The sequence below is a fragment of the Desmodus rotundus genome, chromosome 7, assembly GCF_022682495.2.
Source record: "Desmodus rotundus isolate HL8 chromosome 7, HLdesRot8A.1, whole genome shotgun sequence".
NCBI classification, from domain to species: Eukaryota; Metazoa; Chordata; class Mammalia; order Chiroptera; family Phyllostomidae; genus Desmodus; species Desmodus rotundus.
The window spans coordinates 21291466-21308918 of record NC_071393.1 but is presented as its reverse complement, the minus strand read 5'-3'; the positions used below and the strand labels follow the sequence as shown (position 1 = coordinate 21308918).

Below are 17453 nucleotides of genomic sequence, written 5' to 3'. Positions count from 1 at the left end.
CATCCAGGAACTTGGACTGGAGCTGGGTGCTGACGATGGCCTCACTCACAGGCCTGCCGATACACACTGGCTGTTGGCCAGTGGGTTTTCGAATTCTCAGTTAGAACCGCTCATCACTGCTCTCTGTGGCTAAACAGAGCCTCTTCACATGGTTGTCGCAGGGCCGTCTTACAAGGTCAAGGGCAGAAGCTGCACAACCTCTCGAGGCTTAGACTTCAAGGCTCCACAGTGTCACTTCCCCTGTATTCTGTGGGCCAGAGCAATTTACAAAGCCAGCCTAGCTTCAAGGGGTTCCGAAAAATATTCCACTTCTTGACCGGAGGGGCAAGAAGCGTTGCAAAGGGACAAGCATACCGAATGGTAGGGATTGTCGCAACAATCTTTGCAAATAATCTCAACAGGAGGTTTAACAAGTTAGCTAAGAATACATTTCACAACTTGTGCGGAAGATCTATATATAAAGCAAATTATAAAACTTTATCAAAAGGCATTAAAGATGGCCTGAATAAAGAAGGAGGTAGGCATGTCCATGAGTAGGAAGAGTTAATGTTATACAGTATCGGTTCTTTCTATGTATTCAGTCAATTCTATAAGCTTTTCAAGGACAAGCTGAAAGGCGCAAAAATAGCCAAGACACTTCTGAGAAAGAAGGGGGCAGGGATCAGCCACCGGATACCTGTTCTGTGTCACCCTCGGAGTATTGGGAACCGATGTTGTGGTTGGACCCAGCTTCTCGGTTCTTACTACGAATGCAAGATGCCCTTCGGCAAAAGCCACCAAGAAACTTTGAAAAAATAAAGGTCATTACTCCCAGGACCTGGAAATCACACAGCACCCCCCCCCACGCCCCTGGGGCCACATAGCAAGTTTGGGGGCCAAGTGCTGCCTGGGATCACTCTTGATTGGTGAATTTAAAACATAAGAGAGGAAATTGAAAGCAGGGAAGAAAAAAACATCAACAAGTGGCCCAAAATGGTCAGTTACTGAATCAGTCACGATCTCTAAAACAAAGAAAACTCAGCAGGGGGAGGCAGCCTGGCCCTTTGTCTCCAGTGTGGCTGGCAATGTGTTTATTTTAAAAGCCTCCATTGAAGCGGATGCCACTCTGAAATAGATGCCTTGGAAATCAAAGCTTCAGTAAGGCACTTGCTTTACAAAAAAAAAAGAAAAAGAAAAAAACCCTTTGCGGCTTATAGGACAACGTCAGAACTTCTTATACAGCTCCAGTAATTGAGGTCCTGCGGTGCGTGTTCACACAGGAACGGACAAATAGACCAGTGAAACAAGCTCTACCGATATGAACATTTGATGTGTGACTGAGAAATCATTACCAGGCACTGACCGGTACTGAGCGATAAGTAGTGCTGGGATTATTGGTTACTACCTGGAAAACAAAATGTATCCCTACTTCAAGCCATATAAAATAATCAATTAGTGATAGATCAAAGACTGCACGTGAAAAAATTGCACTTTAAGAAGACAATATGTCAGCATAGTTTTGACTCTAGGGTAGGGATTTTCTTTAAAATCCGAAAGGAGAGCCCTGGCCGGGTGGCTCAGGTGGCTGGAGCGCCATCCTGTACACCGAAAGGTTGCGGGTGCGTACAGACATTTCACAGACAAGGGAAGTAGGGCTCAGAGAGGTTATGTGACTTATTCAAGGTCTCTCTGCTTGTGGTTCCGGGATCTCAACCTGGCTTCAGTCCCCCCGGAATTCTTGCCTTTTGCCCCATCAGCTTGGCCAGCAGACCTCCCTGGCTGTATCATCAGAGAACATGAAATAAGAAGGCCGGAGCCAGAGGTGGAAAAATTTCCTCTGGAAGGTCCTGGGGAAGGGCACTCCACCCCTGTCCTCTCTCTCCCCTCTTACAAGCAGCTATGAGTCACTCACAAAACACAAAACTTTAAAACCAGAGAGGAATGCAAGGTACTCTCGCAGTTGGTCACTGGGTCAGCACATAACCTGGGCAAGGAGCAGAGCTTCCTCAAGATTGACGGCAACCCCCAGTGACTAAGTGTCCTTTTGACCCATGCAGTCAGCTCTTCCTCAGTGCGTGGAAAGGAAACAGTCAGGATGTGGGAAATGAGCACTGTGGTCTCTGGGAGCTCTCCAGACTCACCTTACTGTTGGGAATTCCCCTTGGCCATCGCTCCCTGGATCCCTGAGTGCCTTCAATGCTTGAACCAAGTAAGGGGAAGGAGCCCTCACGTGCTACAGAAATAGCTCAGAGGCATTGGCCCCTTCTATCCCCATCGGTTCTTAGCACTTGGCTCTCCAGAGCCTGGGGATGGAGAGGCTGGAATGGAATGCGGTGGAATGCAGAGTCATGGAATGCAATGCGAGGCAATACAACGCGGCAGAATGCAGTGGGGTAAAAAGCAGCGCAACGCAATGCAGGCGATCTCCAGGGATGAGGCCGGGACTGTGGGGCAGGGGCCGGCGCTCAGGCCGCCATAGCCTCTGGGGCTCTGTTCCTGCAGTACCACCCTGCCACCTCTCCTCGCTGCTGCATCACCTGTCCGTTCTCACTCGACTGAGGACAGGGCTAGCCATGAATCTGAATTCCTTTGGCACTCGCCATCTTTTCCCCTGAGGGAAGTTCACACCATCTTTCTGGATTATACACATTATATCGTTAGCAGAGAACTTGGCTCATCTCCACAAGTCCAGCGCATGAGCAGAAGAGACTGACGAGGGACGGCAGACCGCAGCATTCCTGCGGAGCACGCAGTCGGGGCCAGGCAGCCTTCGGGGCTCTGCATCCAGGAAGCTGCAGCTGTCAGTGTGCGCACTAAATCCATCTGCCTTACCACGTCCTTGGCCGACTTCGGTGTCCATAGGAATACCCACTTCGTCACCCTGGGTCTGCAGATCCGTGGCCCGATACACTCTACTCCACTCCGCCTGGCGCTCGTGGGGTGGACTTTGTCACTGCCCTTAGCTCCTCCACCTCTGAAACACCAAGCTTACTCTCTGACCCCAATTCCCACCCTTCCAGCTCTGTCACCCTGTTATTTTCACTCTATTCTAACCACCACCACCGCCGCCCCCCCTGCCCCCATGGACACGCACAGGTTGTTGAAACCAGGGTGTTCTCTTGCTTCAATTGTCTCCATCAGTCTTGGTCTGCATTTGAGTGGAAAGAGGAGCTGTAAAGGGGGCCTTCCCAACCCTTGATAGGCTGTTAGGGCTGTGGCTGGCAGTGAGGCCAGGCTGGGAAGGGGAGGAAGGGAGGGAGTCAGCTGGGTTAGGGGCCCCTCTGAGGAGCTGGCCAGGAACAATTGGAAACAAAGGCTGGACAATCTTCCTTTGAGCCCCCAGAGCCCAGCCTTGGCTTTCCGGGAACAGCTCCAGGAAATGACTGAGATTCCAGATTTGGGAGGAAGAGACCTGTAAACAGGAGGTGGTGGGCTCTGAGAAGAGAATGCAGCCTCTCTCTACGGAGGGGGCTGGTGTGAGCACTGACATCGCGGGCTCAGAAGCTACAGGCCTGTCTGCAGCAGACACAGGGTTTCAGGGCTGGAAAGACTCCAAGACCGTTGACTCTAACCACCATTCCAGGGCCTGAAAAGTATCCCTGCCGAGGATGCTTGAATAGTCGCAGTGATGGAGCGTGCATGAAAATAACAATATTGGCTAAACTCGCTGATCGCTTATAATGCATTAGGTGACTGCACTACGTGAGTTATGTTTTATCTCATTTCATTCTCATTCCGGCCATCAAGGTACACACTACAGTTATTATTACCCCTTGCAGGTAAGGAGAGTGACTTGTGGGGGTTAAGGAACGTGCCCAAGCTCTCCCAGAAGCTTATTTCACCTGTCTCCGAGCTGAATAGGAATACACGGTGGCCGCCCCAGCTTGTCCAGAGCCTCTGAATCCTTCCTGTCTTCTGTCCTACCCCCACCCCAGCCCCATCTATCCTTGGGGAGTGGACCAAGGATTGACCGCTCCACCCCACTTAGTTTCCTCAGCCCATAGCCCACTTTCCTCTGCCCTCAGCTCCTTTGTGCTGTGCCCAGAACTTCCACCTCTGGGTTTCTGTTCCACTGTAGCCAGGGTCACTCGGAAGCAAAGGAATAAGGGTGGGGATTCAAAGTTTAAATGGAGGCTTAGGGTTTAAGGATCAAGGCTGTGGTTAGAGGTTTGCTTAGTGTGAGGATTACCTTTGATAAATCCCAGACTAGCCCTGACTGGTGTGGCTCAGTGGTTTGGGCGTTGTCCCACAAATCAAAAGGTCACCGGATCAATTCCCGGTCAGGGTACGTTCCAGGGTTGAGGGTTCAGTCCCCAATGGGGAGCACGTACAAGAAGCAACCGATCGATATTTCTCTCCCTCTCATTCTCCCTCCTTTCCTCTCTCTAAAAATAAACAAATAAAATCAAAAAAGAGAAAAGAAATCCCAGACTAGGTCACCAGGTAAACCTTAGGGCTGGGGTTGAAGTCAGGGGTTATGGCTAAACGGTCAAGGTCAGAGAGTCTCTCTCCTCTGGGCCCCTCCCAGTTCTTCAAGGCACCGAGGGCCAGGCAGGAAGCATCGGTTTCCTCAAAGCTGCTTCCCTCCCGGGCAGTCTCAGCCGCAAACACCCAGCACTGGCCCGGCCTGCCCCTCCTTCCCTGGCTATGAGCTCAGAGCAACAGGACAAAGTGCTGGCGACCAGGACAGAGACCTGAGAGCAGCCATGGGCTCCGGAGGGGCGGGCCTCCTTGGGCTCCAGTGGCCCCTGCCTCTCCTGCTTCTGCTCAGCACCGGTGAGTGTGGCGTCCCCTCTCCTAGCCCAAGCTTCCTCGATCCACGGCCTGGCCAGGGAAGAAGAGGCCCCCTTGCTCCTTTGCCTCCCTTTTACTGTAGGGGCACCAGAGATGATGATGATGATGATGATGATGATGATTGTGTGTGTGTGTGTGTGTGTGTGTGTGTGTGTAAGACAGAGAGACAGACAGATTGAGAGTTCAAAACTCCTGCTCCCCTTTCAGCTAGGTTGTTATTTGGGAATTCATCCTCAGATGAGAGAGGGCAGACAAGGCATGCAGGGGAAGCGGGGGAGGGGAGGGCAGTCAGACCAGGCTCCACCTCCTTTCCCTTCCAGGAGGCATGGCCCAGGACTCCCCACCCCAGATCATAGTCCACCCACAGGACCAGCTGCTCCAGGACCCTGGCCCCACCAAGATGAGCTGCCGAGCCTCAGGCCAGCCACCTCCCACCATCCGCTGGCTACTGAACGGGCAGCCCCTGAGCATGGGGCCCCCGGACGTACACAACCTCCTCCCTGATGGAACCCTGCTGCTGTATCAGCCCCCCGCCCGGGGACGTGCTCACAACAGCCAGGCCCTCTCCACAGTCCTGGGCATCTACACGTGTGAGGCCAGCAACAAGCTGGGCACAGCCGTGAGCCGTGGTGCCCGGCTGTCTGTGCCTGGTGAGGCCTGGGAGGGGAGGCCGGCGCGCAGGGCACAGCTGTGGTGAAATGCCGGCAGCGAGGGAAGTTTGAGGGGCTATCTGTGAGGGGCGGCTCAGGCTGGTAAACAGAGGATGGAGTGGCCCCGGATGGAACCCTTGGGAGGTGGGGCTCTGAGAGTGTATACGAGTCAGAATGGGGCAGGTGTGGCAGGGGACACCGAGGGGGCCTTTGGGGAGGGGAGGACTGGACACTGCTCCCTGCAGAGCCTCCATCCTCCCCACAGTCCTTCGGGAGGATTTCCAGATCCAGCCTCAGGACACAGTGGCCACGGTGGGCGAGCCAGTGATCCTGAAATGTGGGCCGCCCTGGGGCCACCCAGAGCCCACAGTCTCGTGGTGGAAGGATGGAAAACCACTGGCCCTCCAGCCGGGGCGGCACACGGTGAGTGTAGCTCCCTTCCCCATGTCTCCTCTTGTCCTGGGCACTCCTGGGCATACCCCGAGGCACTGACCCCCCTTCCCACCTCAAGTCCCCTGCAGCATTTGAGGAAAGGAAGGCAGTGAGGCCTTAAGCTTCCCTCCGCAGGCAGAGCCCCTCCCCACGTGGGTGACTCACGATGCACCTGGCCCTGACAGGTGTCCAGGGGCTCCCTGATGATGCTTAGAACAGAGAAGAGTGATGAAGGGACCTATATGTGTATGGCCACCAACAACGCAGGACAACGGGAGAGCCGGGCAGCCAGGGTGACGGTCCAGGGTAAGGGAGGGTAGCTGACGTCAGGGCCAGTGTGGCAAGGGGTGTGGGTGGGAGTCCAGTTAGGCTGGTGTGGTCTGGTTGGGGCTGAGGTCGGGGTATGTGGGGCTCATGCTGGGGCCAGCATCCGAGTGGTGGGGATCCCACTGCAGAGGAGGTTTCCCCAGCCTGAAGTGGACATAGCTGTGCTCTAGTCCTGGGCCACCTGGGGGTTTGGGTTTCTCGGCGGCTAAGGGGTGCTCTGCTCCTCCTTCCTTCACTTGGGCCTGTAGACCCACCCCAGCCTCATTCTCCCACAGAGCCTCAGGGCTACAGGGAGCCCCTGGAGCTTCTGGCTGTGCGCATTCACCTAGAAAACGTGACCCTGCTGAACCCGGATCCCTCAAAGGGCACCAAGGCTGGGCCTGCTGTGTGGCTCAGCTGGAAGGTGAGGCCCCGCATCCAGGGGTAGGAGCCAGGCCAGAGCTCAGGAAAGGACCGGTCACGAGTCCCTGAGCCCTGTGCCTTTCTCCGGATGCTTTCCCAGGTGAGCGGCCCTGCTGCGCCCGCTCAGTCCTACACAGCGCTGTTCAGGGCCCAGACGGTACCTGGAGGCCAGGCCGCCCCATGGGCAGAGGCCCTGCTGGCGGGCTGGCAGAGTGCGGAGCTGGGGGGCCTCCACTGGGGCCAAGACTACGAGTTCAAGGTGAGGCCATCCTCCGGCCGGGCTCGTGGCCCTGACAGCAACGTGCTGCTCCTGAGGCTGCCCGAACAAGGTCAGGGACAGATGCCCGGGGACCCTATAACAGGCCCTCTGGTCCCTTCTTGTCTGGGGGCCCTGGAAGACTGTCCCTTTCCAGGCTGGGGGGGGGGGTCCTGCTCCTGGACTCCCTCCTGCTCTGGTCAGGCGAGCAGAGGTCGCATTGCCATCAGTGTGGCCTCTGGCCCTGTGTTTCCATCCCAGCTCTTTCCCCGAGTCCTCTCCCTCAGCATTCCTAAAAGCCTGGCTCCCTCTCCCCAGTGCCCAGTGCCCCTCCTCAGGAGGTGACCCTCAAACCTGGCAATGGCAGCATCCTTGTGACCTGGGTGCCACCACCGGCTGAGAACCACAATGGCATCCTCCGTGGCTACCAGGTGCGCCCACAGGCTGACACACCCCTTCCTAGCGGTGGCAGCACCTCCCTCTCCCCCGGCATCCTGCACACCCTTGCGCTGGGCTCTGAGAAAGCAAGGAACACTTCCTGCTGCTAAGTGAGTGCCTGCCAGACACTGCCAAGTGGCTACCGATCTGACCGCACCTCATCTCAGCCCGCCTGGGCTCTTACCCCCAACTTACAGATGTGGACAGTGAGGTTAGAGTCGGAAATGTAGGGCACAGGACAGGGACCGAAGTGTGGGTGCAAGTGGAGCAGGGACTGTCCCCCGGTAAACGGCAAGCAGGATGGCCACCGGACCAGAGTCTGATCGCAGAGGCTTAGCAGCTGGGACGGTGCCCCAGGGACGCTGCTCACCCCTGCTTCTTGTCCTCAGGTGTGGACCCTGGGCAACACCTCATCGACCCCAACCAACTGGACGGTGGCAGGGGAGCAGACCCAGCTGGAGATTGCCACCCAGTCGCCAGGTTCCTACTGTGTGCAGGTGGCCGCAGTCACTGGGGCTGGGGCTGGGGAGCCCAGCAGCCCCGTCTGCCTCATTTTAGGTGAGGGCGGCATCCACAGGTCCCCCTTGTACCCCTCAGCCCCAATCCCCACCTTCCTCTCTGCCTGCGCCCATCTCCCATTTCCAGCCCCTGTCCCTTCTCTGCCCGACTCCCAGTGCCTCCCCTGCCCCTACCCCTGAGCTCCAATCCCATACAGAGCAGGCCATGGAGCAAGCCGCCCGAGAACCCAGTGACCCTGGTCCGTGGACCCTGGAGCAGCTGAGAGCCACCTTGAGGCGTCCAGAGGTCATTGCCACCGGGGGCGTTGCGCTCTGGCTGCTGCTGCTGGGCATCGCTGTGTGTGTCCACTGCCGGCGCCGAGCTGCGGTGCGCCTGGGCCCAGGTGAGACTGTGAAGTGGACTGCGGGTGGCCAGGACCCCTGGTTCCCGTCAGAGCACTGTGGGGGGTGAGCTCTCCAGCCTGGTGCTGGGGACTCTTGACTTAGCCTTTTTCCTGCCCCCAATCAGGTCTGTACAGATACACCAGTGAGGACGCCATCCTAAAACACAGGTGAGAGGTGACAGGGGGTGGCCTGAGGTGAGGGAGGGACAGGGGACAAGGGTTAGTGGAGCTAGGACAGAGAATTGGACGGAGTCCCCTATACTCCAGGCAGTGTGGAGTCCTCGCCCCGGATCTCTCCTCGACTCCAAGTGAGACTTATGTTCGCTTTCAATGATGTTGCTGTCACTCCACTGGACAGGAGAGTAAACTGAGAGTCATAAACTTAAGTGACTTTGCCCAAGGCCACGCAGCTGGCCTGCTGGACTCCTAATCCAGTGCTCCTGGTGCCAGCCTCTCTCTCACTAATGTACTGACTACGCTTTCTTGCTGACTAATCTCCTGGGTGGAGAATACCCAGCCCGGCAGGACCAGCCTAATTTCTGATTTTCTCCATCCGCTCAGTGTTCACCTAGCAGTGCCTTTGCTTTCGGTAAATCACTCAACCTATGGAGCCGTCTTTCCTTCACGATAACCCACCCACCTGCCTGTTCCGGGAGAGGGCACTCTGCCCCTACAGCGTAGATTCTTACTCCTTGTTCTCAGCAACCGGGAGTTGCAGGTACTTCTGCTCCAAATGTGATTGGCTGCCTGCAGGTACGAGACAAAATACAGAGAAAGAAAGCATCCTTTCTCCTCCTGCTGGATGAGCTTTACACTAAATAACCATTTCTCTTCCCACATCCTCCTGCTCTTTATGCCATTAGATTTCCTCTGGGAGGTTTCACATCCCGGGTCTGCACCTTTCAACAGAAGCTTATTGAGCACCTACTATGTGCCAGGCCATTTTGCTGTCAGTTTCTCAGCTCGGAGCAAGGTCCCAAGCCGGTGCTGTGTTCCTGCGTTGTTCTGTGCTCACCGGCCTTTCTCATTAGTGACTCCTGGGCTCTGTCTGCTCTGCCCTGAACTTTCTCTGCCCTTCCTCCCCGGGACTTTATCCCTGACCTTGAGGGAGAGTCATTCATTCCTTTTGAACAGTCTCCGTCTGCCGGGAACTCAGTCCAGACAGAGACATCCATGCTAGTGTGTGAATGCAACCACAGCTGGAAGTGCACAGCCTGTGCAAGATACATGGCGGAGGCTAGGGTGGGGAAATACGGGAGGAAGATGTCACATGTACCCGGACAGTAAGAAGGAAAAGGCCAAAGAGGGCAGCCAGAAGTAGCCTCTGCCATCACAGGGAAAGAAAACCATTTGGTCTGGCTGGGGCACAGCGTGCGAGCCGAGTAAGAGCAAAGGATAAGGCTGGGGAGCTGGAAGCCAGGCCAGCAAAGACCCTGGAGCCATGCTAGGCAGCTGGGCTCTCTCTGGGTAAATGGGGAGCCACCGAAGGTTTTGGGCAGAGAAGTACTTCACTCTGATCCCTGTTGTTGAAAGACCACTCAGGCAGCCAGCACACCCCGACCCCGTCCAAAGGGAAGCAGACTAGAGGGAGAGGTGAACATTCACGTGGCAAGCTCCTACTCTGCCACATTTCACTCCAGCTCGCAGCATCAGTCGTGCGCCGAAGGTTGTTACTTCTACAGAAGCAGAAACTGGGGCTTAGGGAGGCCGACAAGCTTAGTCCCAGGGCTGCACAGCTGGGCTGCAGCAGACGGGCATTTTCAAACCGAGTTTGTCTGGCTCCCGATACATGTTCTTTTTATTTTAGCACACAGCTGTTTCTCTTTAATACCTCCTAGCTCTGGGCAACCTGGACGTCCTCTGATTCCAGAATAGCTAAGGACACTGAGTTTGGGGTGGAGGTTGTAAGGAGTCAGAAGGGCTGTGAAAAGTAGGCAGAATAAAGCCTCCGCCACCATCCCCTCAGCCCCTCCAGCTACCCTCTGGTTCTCACTTCACCCCTCGTTTCTCATGCTCCCCCCACCTCCCACTGCTCCACCACAGCAGGATGGATCACAGTGGCTCTCCCTGGCTGGCAGACACCTGGCGGTCCACCTCGGGCTCTCGGGACCTGAGCAGCAGCAGCAGCCTTAGCAGCCGGCTGGGAGTGGACCCCCGGGACCCACTAGACCATCGCCGCTCCCGTGAGCCTGCCCAGTGGGGGCCCAGGGCCAGCAGTGGAGCAGACACCCCACTTCTGGGGAGGGACGGGGGCTACAGGATGAGTTCACTGTAATATTAGCCTCCTGTCGTTTTTTGCTGCAGTGATCTCCTGGGATCCCCGCAGCCCTGGTGTGCCCCTGCTTCCTGACACCAGGACTTTCTATGGCTCACTCATCGCTGAGGTGCCCGCCAGCCCTGCAGCCCGGCCAAGCCCCCAGGCCTCAACTATCAGGCATCACCCCGCCCAGCTGGCCCGGCTCTCCAGCCCCTGGGCCAGTTCAGACAGCCTCAGCGGCCGCAGGGGGCTCTCCTCCCCACGCCTTTCTGGGGCCCCTGCAGAGGCTTGGAAAGCCAAAAAGAAGCAGGGTAAGGATAGGGAAGACAGAGCCCAGCCTGGCGTAGGTGGGAGGAGGGACCAGGGGAGGGGGGAGGGGGTATGTAGCTTGAAGACGGGCATAGGTACCACCCCACCCTCGGCTTTCATTCTCCCATCCTGGGGGTGCCCACCACCAAAGCACTCTGCTAGGAGTCACTGGCCTCAGTTTTTCCTTACACGGCATTCATGTTTCACTTTGGCCACGCCAGTAGGGGGCCCTGCTTCTGTGGTCAACTCAACTCAACAAACATTTAGTAAGCACAACTATATGCCAGACACAGGGACCCAAGAGACCCAAGATACAGTCCTTGACCTCTAAGGGCTCAAAGCCTAAGGAAAGTGCCTGACTGGCACACTAGTCTTTCTAGAACCTGGCAGAATGTGAACAGTGCTGGCACGAAGCCCCTGCTCCCGTGACCAACTGCACAGGAGCCTGCCAGGCCCGGCTCCCCTGAGAAGGGCTACTCCCTTTCTGCCAAACGTCCCCGTCTTCCAGCAGCCCGCTCTGACTTCCCAGAGAGAAATAATTCCAGGCCCTGTTCCTTTAGCAACCACTGCATTAGGTGCTTTCCTTATCTTTACATCATTGAATCCTCACGACATGCTGGCTTGGTAGATTTCTCGGACTTTACAGATAGAGAAAGAGGAGCAGAACTGGGTAACTTGTTCAAAATGTCCCATCAGTAAGCTGCAGAAGTCAGCGAGGTCTGCCCCCAAAGGCCACACTGGCCTCCCTGGGAGCGTCCTCGGGAAATCCTGCCCTCTCGCTGACTCCTTTCCCCCGCCTCTGAACCTTGGCCTGCTCCCCATCTGCTCTCTTCACGGGCCCTCTTTACTGATTAGGGAGATTTACAAATGTCCAACAGCCAATTTTCTCAAACCTTATAATCGAACTTTTATTAAGACAAATACAGATCCAGAGTAATGAAGAGCTTATCCAATATTCAAAATTTTATTACACTAAATATTAGTGAAGCTGGCATTTTTCCCCCCAGCTTTGCCTCAAAGCCTTCGCATTAGAAATTCTCGGTGGCAATACAATACCAACTAAAAAGAGGTTGCGTAAATCTCGTTTAGAAACCAGCTCCCCGAAAGAGAACGGCGTGGCCTTGAATGTAGCGTAAAGCCCTTCTTAGAGCATTAATACTACTGGAAAAGGGTGAGGAGTTTTCTGCCGTCGATTCTTAAGAAAGGTTCCAGTTCTGAGATGAGGCTTCCTAACGTCCCTCAGGGGTTTAGGTCCTCCGTTTGCCATGCGTCTCCTCAGCCCAGCCCCACCCCACCACTGTCCAGGACGGGTGGACCACAGTGACCCCTGTGGACTGGTGGAGACCTGGCCCACCTCTGCCTCCCTGGACCTCAGCAGCTATATGGCAAGGTCATGCTCTGATCTTGTCCACAGCCATGGCCTTGGCCCTCCTGCTGTCCCCTGGTCCCAGGCTGGTGACGCTTCATTTTCTAAAACTGGCTGGCTCTCACTGCTCCCCTCAACTTACTGACTCCTTTTTCTTATTGTTCGACCTTAGCTGGGGTTTTTCTCCACGGTCGATATCACAACTGCACTCTCTCGTGTCTCACCTGTTACATCAGGTTCTTAGTTCTGTGTACTTTGCCAGATACAGAGACTGAATATCCTCATTATTTCAAACCAATGTGTATTGCAATTCAGACATAGCCAATGAGATTTGGTCTAACTTTGAAAATATTTTTATTGTGTAGTTTATTCAAAGAACATTGAAACTAAAATCCAAGTAATTCCAAGCAAAGTGGGAGAAGGCTTCTTGTTACCAGAATCCTTTAGAGGAAATGAAAGGGACCGGAACGAACATGGCCTTTTCCCTTCCCTTTCCGTGCTACCCCCCACCCATCAAGGGTCCCCATTTCTGAGCTTCGTTAAAAAGCTGGGCACTAGAGAAGAGGAAGCTGATGATAGCGGAGCTGGAGCCTCTGAAGTCAGCCTCCCTAGGTTGCACGACAGCTACGGGGAATGTATACAAACCAAACCAGCCAAAGTACAAAAGCCAACTTGGACAGAGGAACTCCAGCCATTGTGTGGGTTTTTATCCCCAGTGGCAGAGATCTGGCCACTGTACACATGGGTTCCCGGGGCCCAGGTGGGCTCCCAGTCTCACCCCTGCTCCGAACTGCCCACGGTGGCCCCCAGCTCTGTGAGGTCAGGCTAGACAGCTCCTGCCTGCTCTTCGGTCTGGGCTTCTGATCACGGGACTAATCTGAAGGCTGTTTCTTTCCTCCTTTGTCCTCCTTTGCTTGGTGTCCTGGCTCCTGGTCTTGGGGAAATCTATTGTTTTCTGTTTCTATGACCCAGTTCCTCTCTGGTTTAAACTTAGATCCACTTGGGTGTTGGTCTGACCAGGAAGCATTGCACACAGCTGGGCCTGCTCTTTCAGCTCCCTCAGCTTCTCTACTGTCAGAGTTCACTCAGCCTGGTCTCTGAGTGTGCAAGCTGCCAGCTCCTACATGATTCACCTGTGTGAGTCACATGCATCCATGTTCACATCTGCATCTATAATAGCATCCATCAGCCACTCATTTATTCAACACATATTGACTATCTATCTATGGGCGGGGCATTGCCTCTCTGGGTCAGACCAACACACATTTCTCTTCTAACGTCCCTCTGCCCATCCCACCTGGCCTGGCCTGGGCTGACTTGTTTTTGTCTCCCCCGTATTCAGCACGATTTCACCGTGCAACCCATCTCCCAGGGCGAGAGACGCGCAGGGTTCTCAGGGCAGGGCTGGCCAGAACCACCTGAGGTTGTCACAGTGTCAACGACAGGAATTAACAGGCTCTCTCCAAGGAAAGAAGGAGTGTGTGTGTGCCTTCACAGGGCCAAAACTGCCGAGAAGAGCGGCCACGTGAGGGCAGAGGCCAGGAAGACCGGAATGCACACAGTAAAGGAAAAGAAAGCCATTAGGCGCCAGGAACTTCCCGATCTACGTTTTATTTAAACAAGAATAGTTGTTTTTTTAATTTTTATTTATTGAATTTAGAGAGAGGGAGGGAGGGAGAGAGAGAAAGAAATATCGATTTTGTTGTTCCATGTATTGATGCGTTCATTCATTGATTCTTGCCCGGGGCTCTGATCTGTTTTTGGTTAATGGGAAAAGCCCTCGTTTGAGGTGGGTGCTTACAAATGAAACTGAGGCTCAGAAAGGTTCATGGGCTTGCCGAAGGTCACACAGCTGTGCGTGGCTCGGCTGGGCCATGAGGGCCCATTTTTTGACTCTAAGCCTAATGCGCCTTCCACCTTATCACAGCTGCCAGGCTGAAGGGGAGTGGGGGTGGGGAAAAGGTGGAGGAGGTTCTTCCGTCTTTTCCCTGTGTTCAGGGGCCCTAGAGTGTAATTGAATACAGGGCTGAAGACCAAGCCTGTGGTCGGGGTCTGAGAGGCCCACCCTGACTTGCCTCTCATGGCTGGCTCTCCCTCTGCAGAGCTGCACCAGGCCAACAGCTCCCCGCTGCTCCGGGCCAGCCACCCTGTGGAGCTCTGCGTCTGGGAGGTGGGGAATAAAGGCTCCAAGAACCTGTCCCAAAGCCCAGGTGAGAGGAAGAGAGGTGATGAGGTGGGGTGCCAGGGCCCACCAGCCCTCATAGCTGGCTTCACCTGTCCTTGAGGAAGCTGGATGGGTGGGATGAAGGGACAGGAAGCTGAGGGAGGGGTGGGCAGAGGGAGGCTGGGGTCTGGGGCTGATGGGGCTTCTGCCATTCTCATGGCCAGGAGCTGTGCCTCGAGCTCTGGTTGCCTGGCGGGCCCTGGGACCACAGATCCTCGGCTCCTCCAATGAGCTGACTCGCCCTCTCCCACCGGCACCCCTCTCTTCTCCTGGACCCCCCACTCAGAATCAACAGACCCAGTAAGAGGACACAGGGTCAAAAAGCAGGGTTGGGGGTTGAGGGGCGGGGGGTGTTAGCTGAGCTTGGACGGGGCTGGGGGAGGGGTGAACAAGGACTTGAAAAATAGCTCTAACCACCCTGCCATCTCTGTCTTACCCCAATCAGGCACTTGGTGGAGCCCCAAGTTTCCCCCTCCTTCCCACTGCCAGCAACCCCCATCCCCTCCAGTACTCTCCGCCACTCCAGCCACCAGGCCTCTTCCCTCTCTGGCCCCAGCCCAACCTCCAGCCGCCTGTCCAGCTCTTCACTGTCGTCCCTGGGGGAGGATCAGGACAGTGTGCTGACTCCTGAGGAGGTAGCCCTGTGCCTGGAGCTCAGTGAGGGTGAGGAGACCCCCAGGTGAGTGGCCTGAGTAAAACCCTACCTCGTTCCACCCTCCCTCAGACAGAATGTCTCCCCCCTACCCACTGTCTCCCATTTTGCCCCTTCCTAGGAACGCTGTGTCTCCCATGCCAAGGGCTCCTTCACCCCCCAGCACCTATGGGTACATCAGCTTTCCAACAGCGTCAGAGCTCGCGGACATGGGCAGGGCCGGAGGAGGGGCAGGGTCCGAGGTGAGGGGTTTGCTGTGCCCACCTCGGCCCTGCCTCACCCCCACCCCCAGTGAGGGCTCCTTGGCCAATGGCTGGGGCTCAGCCTCCGAGGACAACGCCCCCAGTGCCAGAGCCAGCCTGGTCAGCTCCTCCGATGGCTCCTTCCTCGCCGATGCCCACTTCGCCCGGGCCCTGGCGGTGGCCGTGGACAGCCTTGGCTTTGGTCTGGAGCCCAGGGAGGCAGATTGTGTCTTCACAGGTACCTTAGATCACCCCCACCCCTTGGAGCGGACACAGCTCCTATAAGAACCCCTCCTTTCCAACCAAGAGGCAAAGCCTCCTACTCATGGTCTTCGTCATTGGTTGTCGTTGTCCTTAACGCAGCTAGTTTCTGTTAAATGATGACTACGTCTCAGGCTCTATGATAAGCACTTTACATACATCCAATAACAACACCTGTATGAGGCATAGTCTTTATTCTTCTCCAGGCGAGGCTATTGTAAGTCAAACAGTTTCATTACCTTGCCCAAGGTCACCCATGAGGACAAGGGCAAGCTGTCAAGTCCAAAGGCTGGAGGCAGCCAGTTGCATCACCATTCCCTTCCCTCTCCCCCAGACACGGGCCTCCAGGAGAGGGGGTTCCCTGCCTCTCCTCTCCTCTAGCCCAGAGTTTCAGGGTCCTCCTCGCTGTGGGAAGTCCTGTCTTCTGTCTTACCTCTGCTGTGCTTCCAGGCCCTTCTTCTCGCCTTCCCGCGGCTGCGGGGAGGGACAACCAGGCCAACCCTTCTCATGTCTAACAGAGTGGGATCACTGTCTCCATGTTAACAGAGGCAGTCAGCTCCCCCCCCCCCCCCGCCCCTTTGGTGTTCCTGTCCTCACCTGCTCTATTAGTACCCCATACCCATCCTATGAACCCTAACTCTACCCTCTGCCCCCAAGAAAAACAACCAGGCTTGTGGTGAATGAGAGAGCAAGGAGCATCCAGGGCAGAAGTTCCCATCTGGAGGGAGAAGAGGGTGCCAGGGAGTGGGGGAGTGAAGGGAGAGTAGGGGCAGAAGGCCAGGCGGAGATCTTCTCTCTAAACAAACTAACCGACTGTACTCCTGTCCCTGGGGCTGGGGCCGCTGAGACTGGCGGGCCAAGTTGCGTTGAGATTCTGTTTAGGGTTGGGTGGGTGCCTTAAGTTGGCCTCAGGCTTTGTGCCCTAAACTGGTTCCCAGGGGTGAAGGCCAGCCCTCCGCAAATATCTCTACTCCCCCACACAGGTGCCTCACCACCTCCCTCCCCTCGGGATGACCTCTTCCTGACGCCCACCCTCTCCCTGCCCGTGTGGGAGTGGAGGTCAGCCTGGCTAGAGGACGTGGAGAGCAACCACATCCAGCAACTGGGACGGGGGCTGCCTCCCTGGCCCCCGGACTCCTAGAACTCTCCCCAGAGAGTCATCTCAGCTGTCCTGCACCCAAGGCTGGCAGTGAGTGTCCATCGGCCTCATTTGTGTGGTTCTGAGGAGGAGCCACAAGGGAGCCTGGGATGCGGCAGGAGAGATAGGTGCAGGGTGATAACTCCACTGTGTTCGATTCTCCTATAGACTCCTCCTGAGGCATGTCCCTGAGACCCCCGAGAAGAGAGCGGGAACTCCCTCTCCTGACAGCCACTGGCCCTGAGGGACAGCTGGGCCCTGGGCCGTAGCTCTCGGTCTGTGCGCCTCTGCAGTGGGCACATCTTGCCTGACGGGCCTGCAGGAAAGCTCTCCCCCCTTGGTTGCGAAAACCAGTGAAACGACACAAGATCAGAGCTAAGCTGCCTGCAGCCTCGGCAGCAGAGAGCTCCCACCACCTGAGGCCCTCGCTTTTCCTCTGCTCTGTCCAATCCCACAGCCAGCCTGCTGAGCATCAGGAGCGGCCCGCCTCCTAACTTCCCACCCATGAAGATCATGAGAAGTGGGGGGCCAGGGGTCTTTCTGGGGGACAGAGGCAGCTTGTGGAAGAAAGGGCTCCTCAAGCCTCCCCTCAGCCCCCCGACCGTTGCTCCATGGGGGGCCCCGCTCCCATCGCACCTTGCAAAGGAAATACAGGGCAGGGAGCCCGAGGCCACGAGGCAGAACTCAGCACCAAGGCCAAGGTTCCAGATAGACCCAGGGAGGGAGCTGAAGGGAGGGATGCGTGGAATGCGGGACAGAAACACCCCCCTCACACTGCTGTCACTGTGAGCTTAAGGAATTGATGCTATAAAATGGCAATGACTT

General features: G+C 56.0%; 1 protein-coding gene across 2 annotated transcripts in view; it reads left to right on the top strand.

Annotated features, from left to right (window-relative positions):
• Positions 1–17453, top strand: part of ROBO4 (roundabout guidance receptor 4) — a 19018-nt gene extending 1565 nt beyond the window's left edge. Inside the window, exons 2-19 of one of the 2 annotated variants that reach the window (XM_024557368.4) lie at positions 4508–4755; positions 5094–5423; positions 5689–5846; positions 6041–6161; positions 6458–6585; positions 6685–6913; positions 7159–7271; positions 7668–7836; positions 7994–8179; positions 8305–8347; positions 10226–10362; positions 10484–10747; positions 14214–14321; positions 14500–14635; positions 14781–15014; positions 15109–15467; positions 16474–16679; positions 16797–17453. In XM_024557368.4, coding sequence (XP_024413136.2) covers positions 4686–4755; positions 5094–5423; positions 5689–5846; positions 6041–6161; positions 6458–6585; positions 6685–6913; positions 7159–7271; positions 7668–7836; positions 7994–8179; positions 8305–8347; positions 10226–10362; positions 10484–10747; positions 14214–14321; positions 14500–14635; positions 14781–15014; positions 15109–15467; positions 16474–16631 — 2943 coding nt within the window. In that variant the 5' untranslated portion in view covers positions 4508–4685 and the 3' untranslated portion in view covers positions 16632–16679; positions 16797–17453. Of the gene's footprint in view, positions 1–4507; positions 4756–5093; positions 5424–5688; positions 5847–6040; positions 6162–6457; positions 6586–6684; positions 6914–7158; positions 7272–7667; positions 7837–7993; positions 8180–8304; positions 8348–10222; positions 10363–10483; positions 10748–14213; positions 14322–14499; positions 14636–14780; positions 15015–15108; positions 15468–16473; positions 16680–16796 lie in introns of both variants that reach the window. The other variant, XM_045192899.3, reaches the window with a different exon arrangement.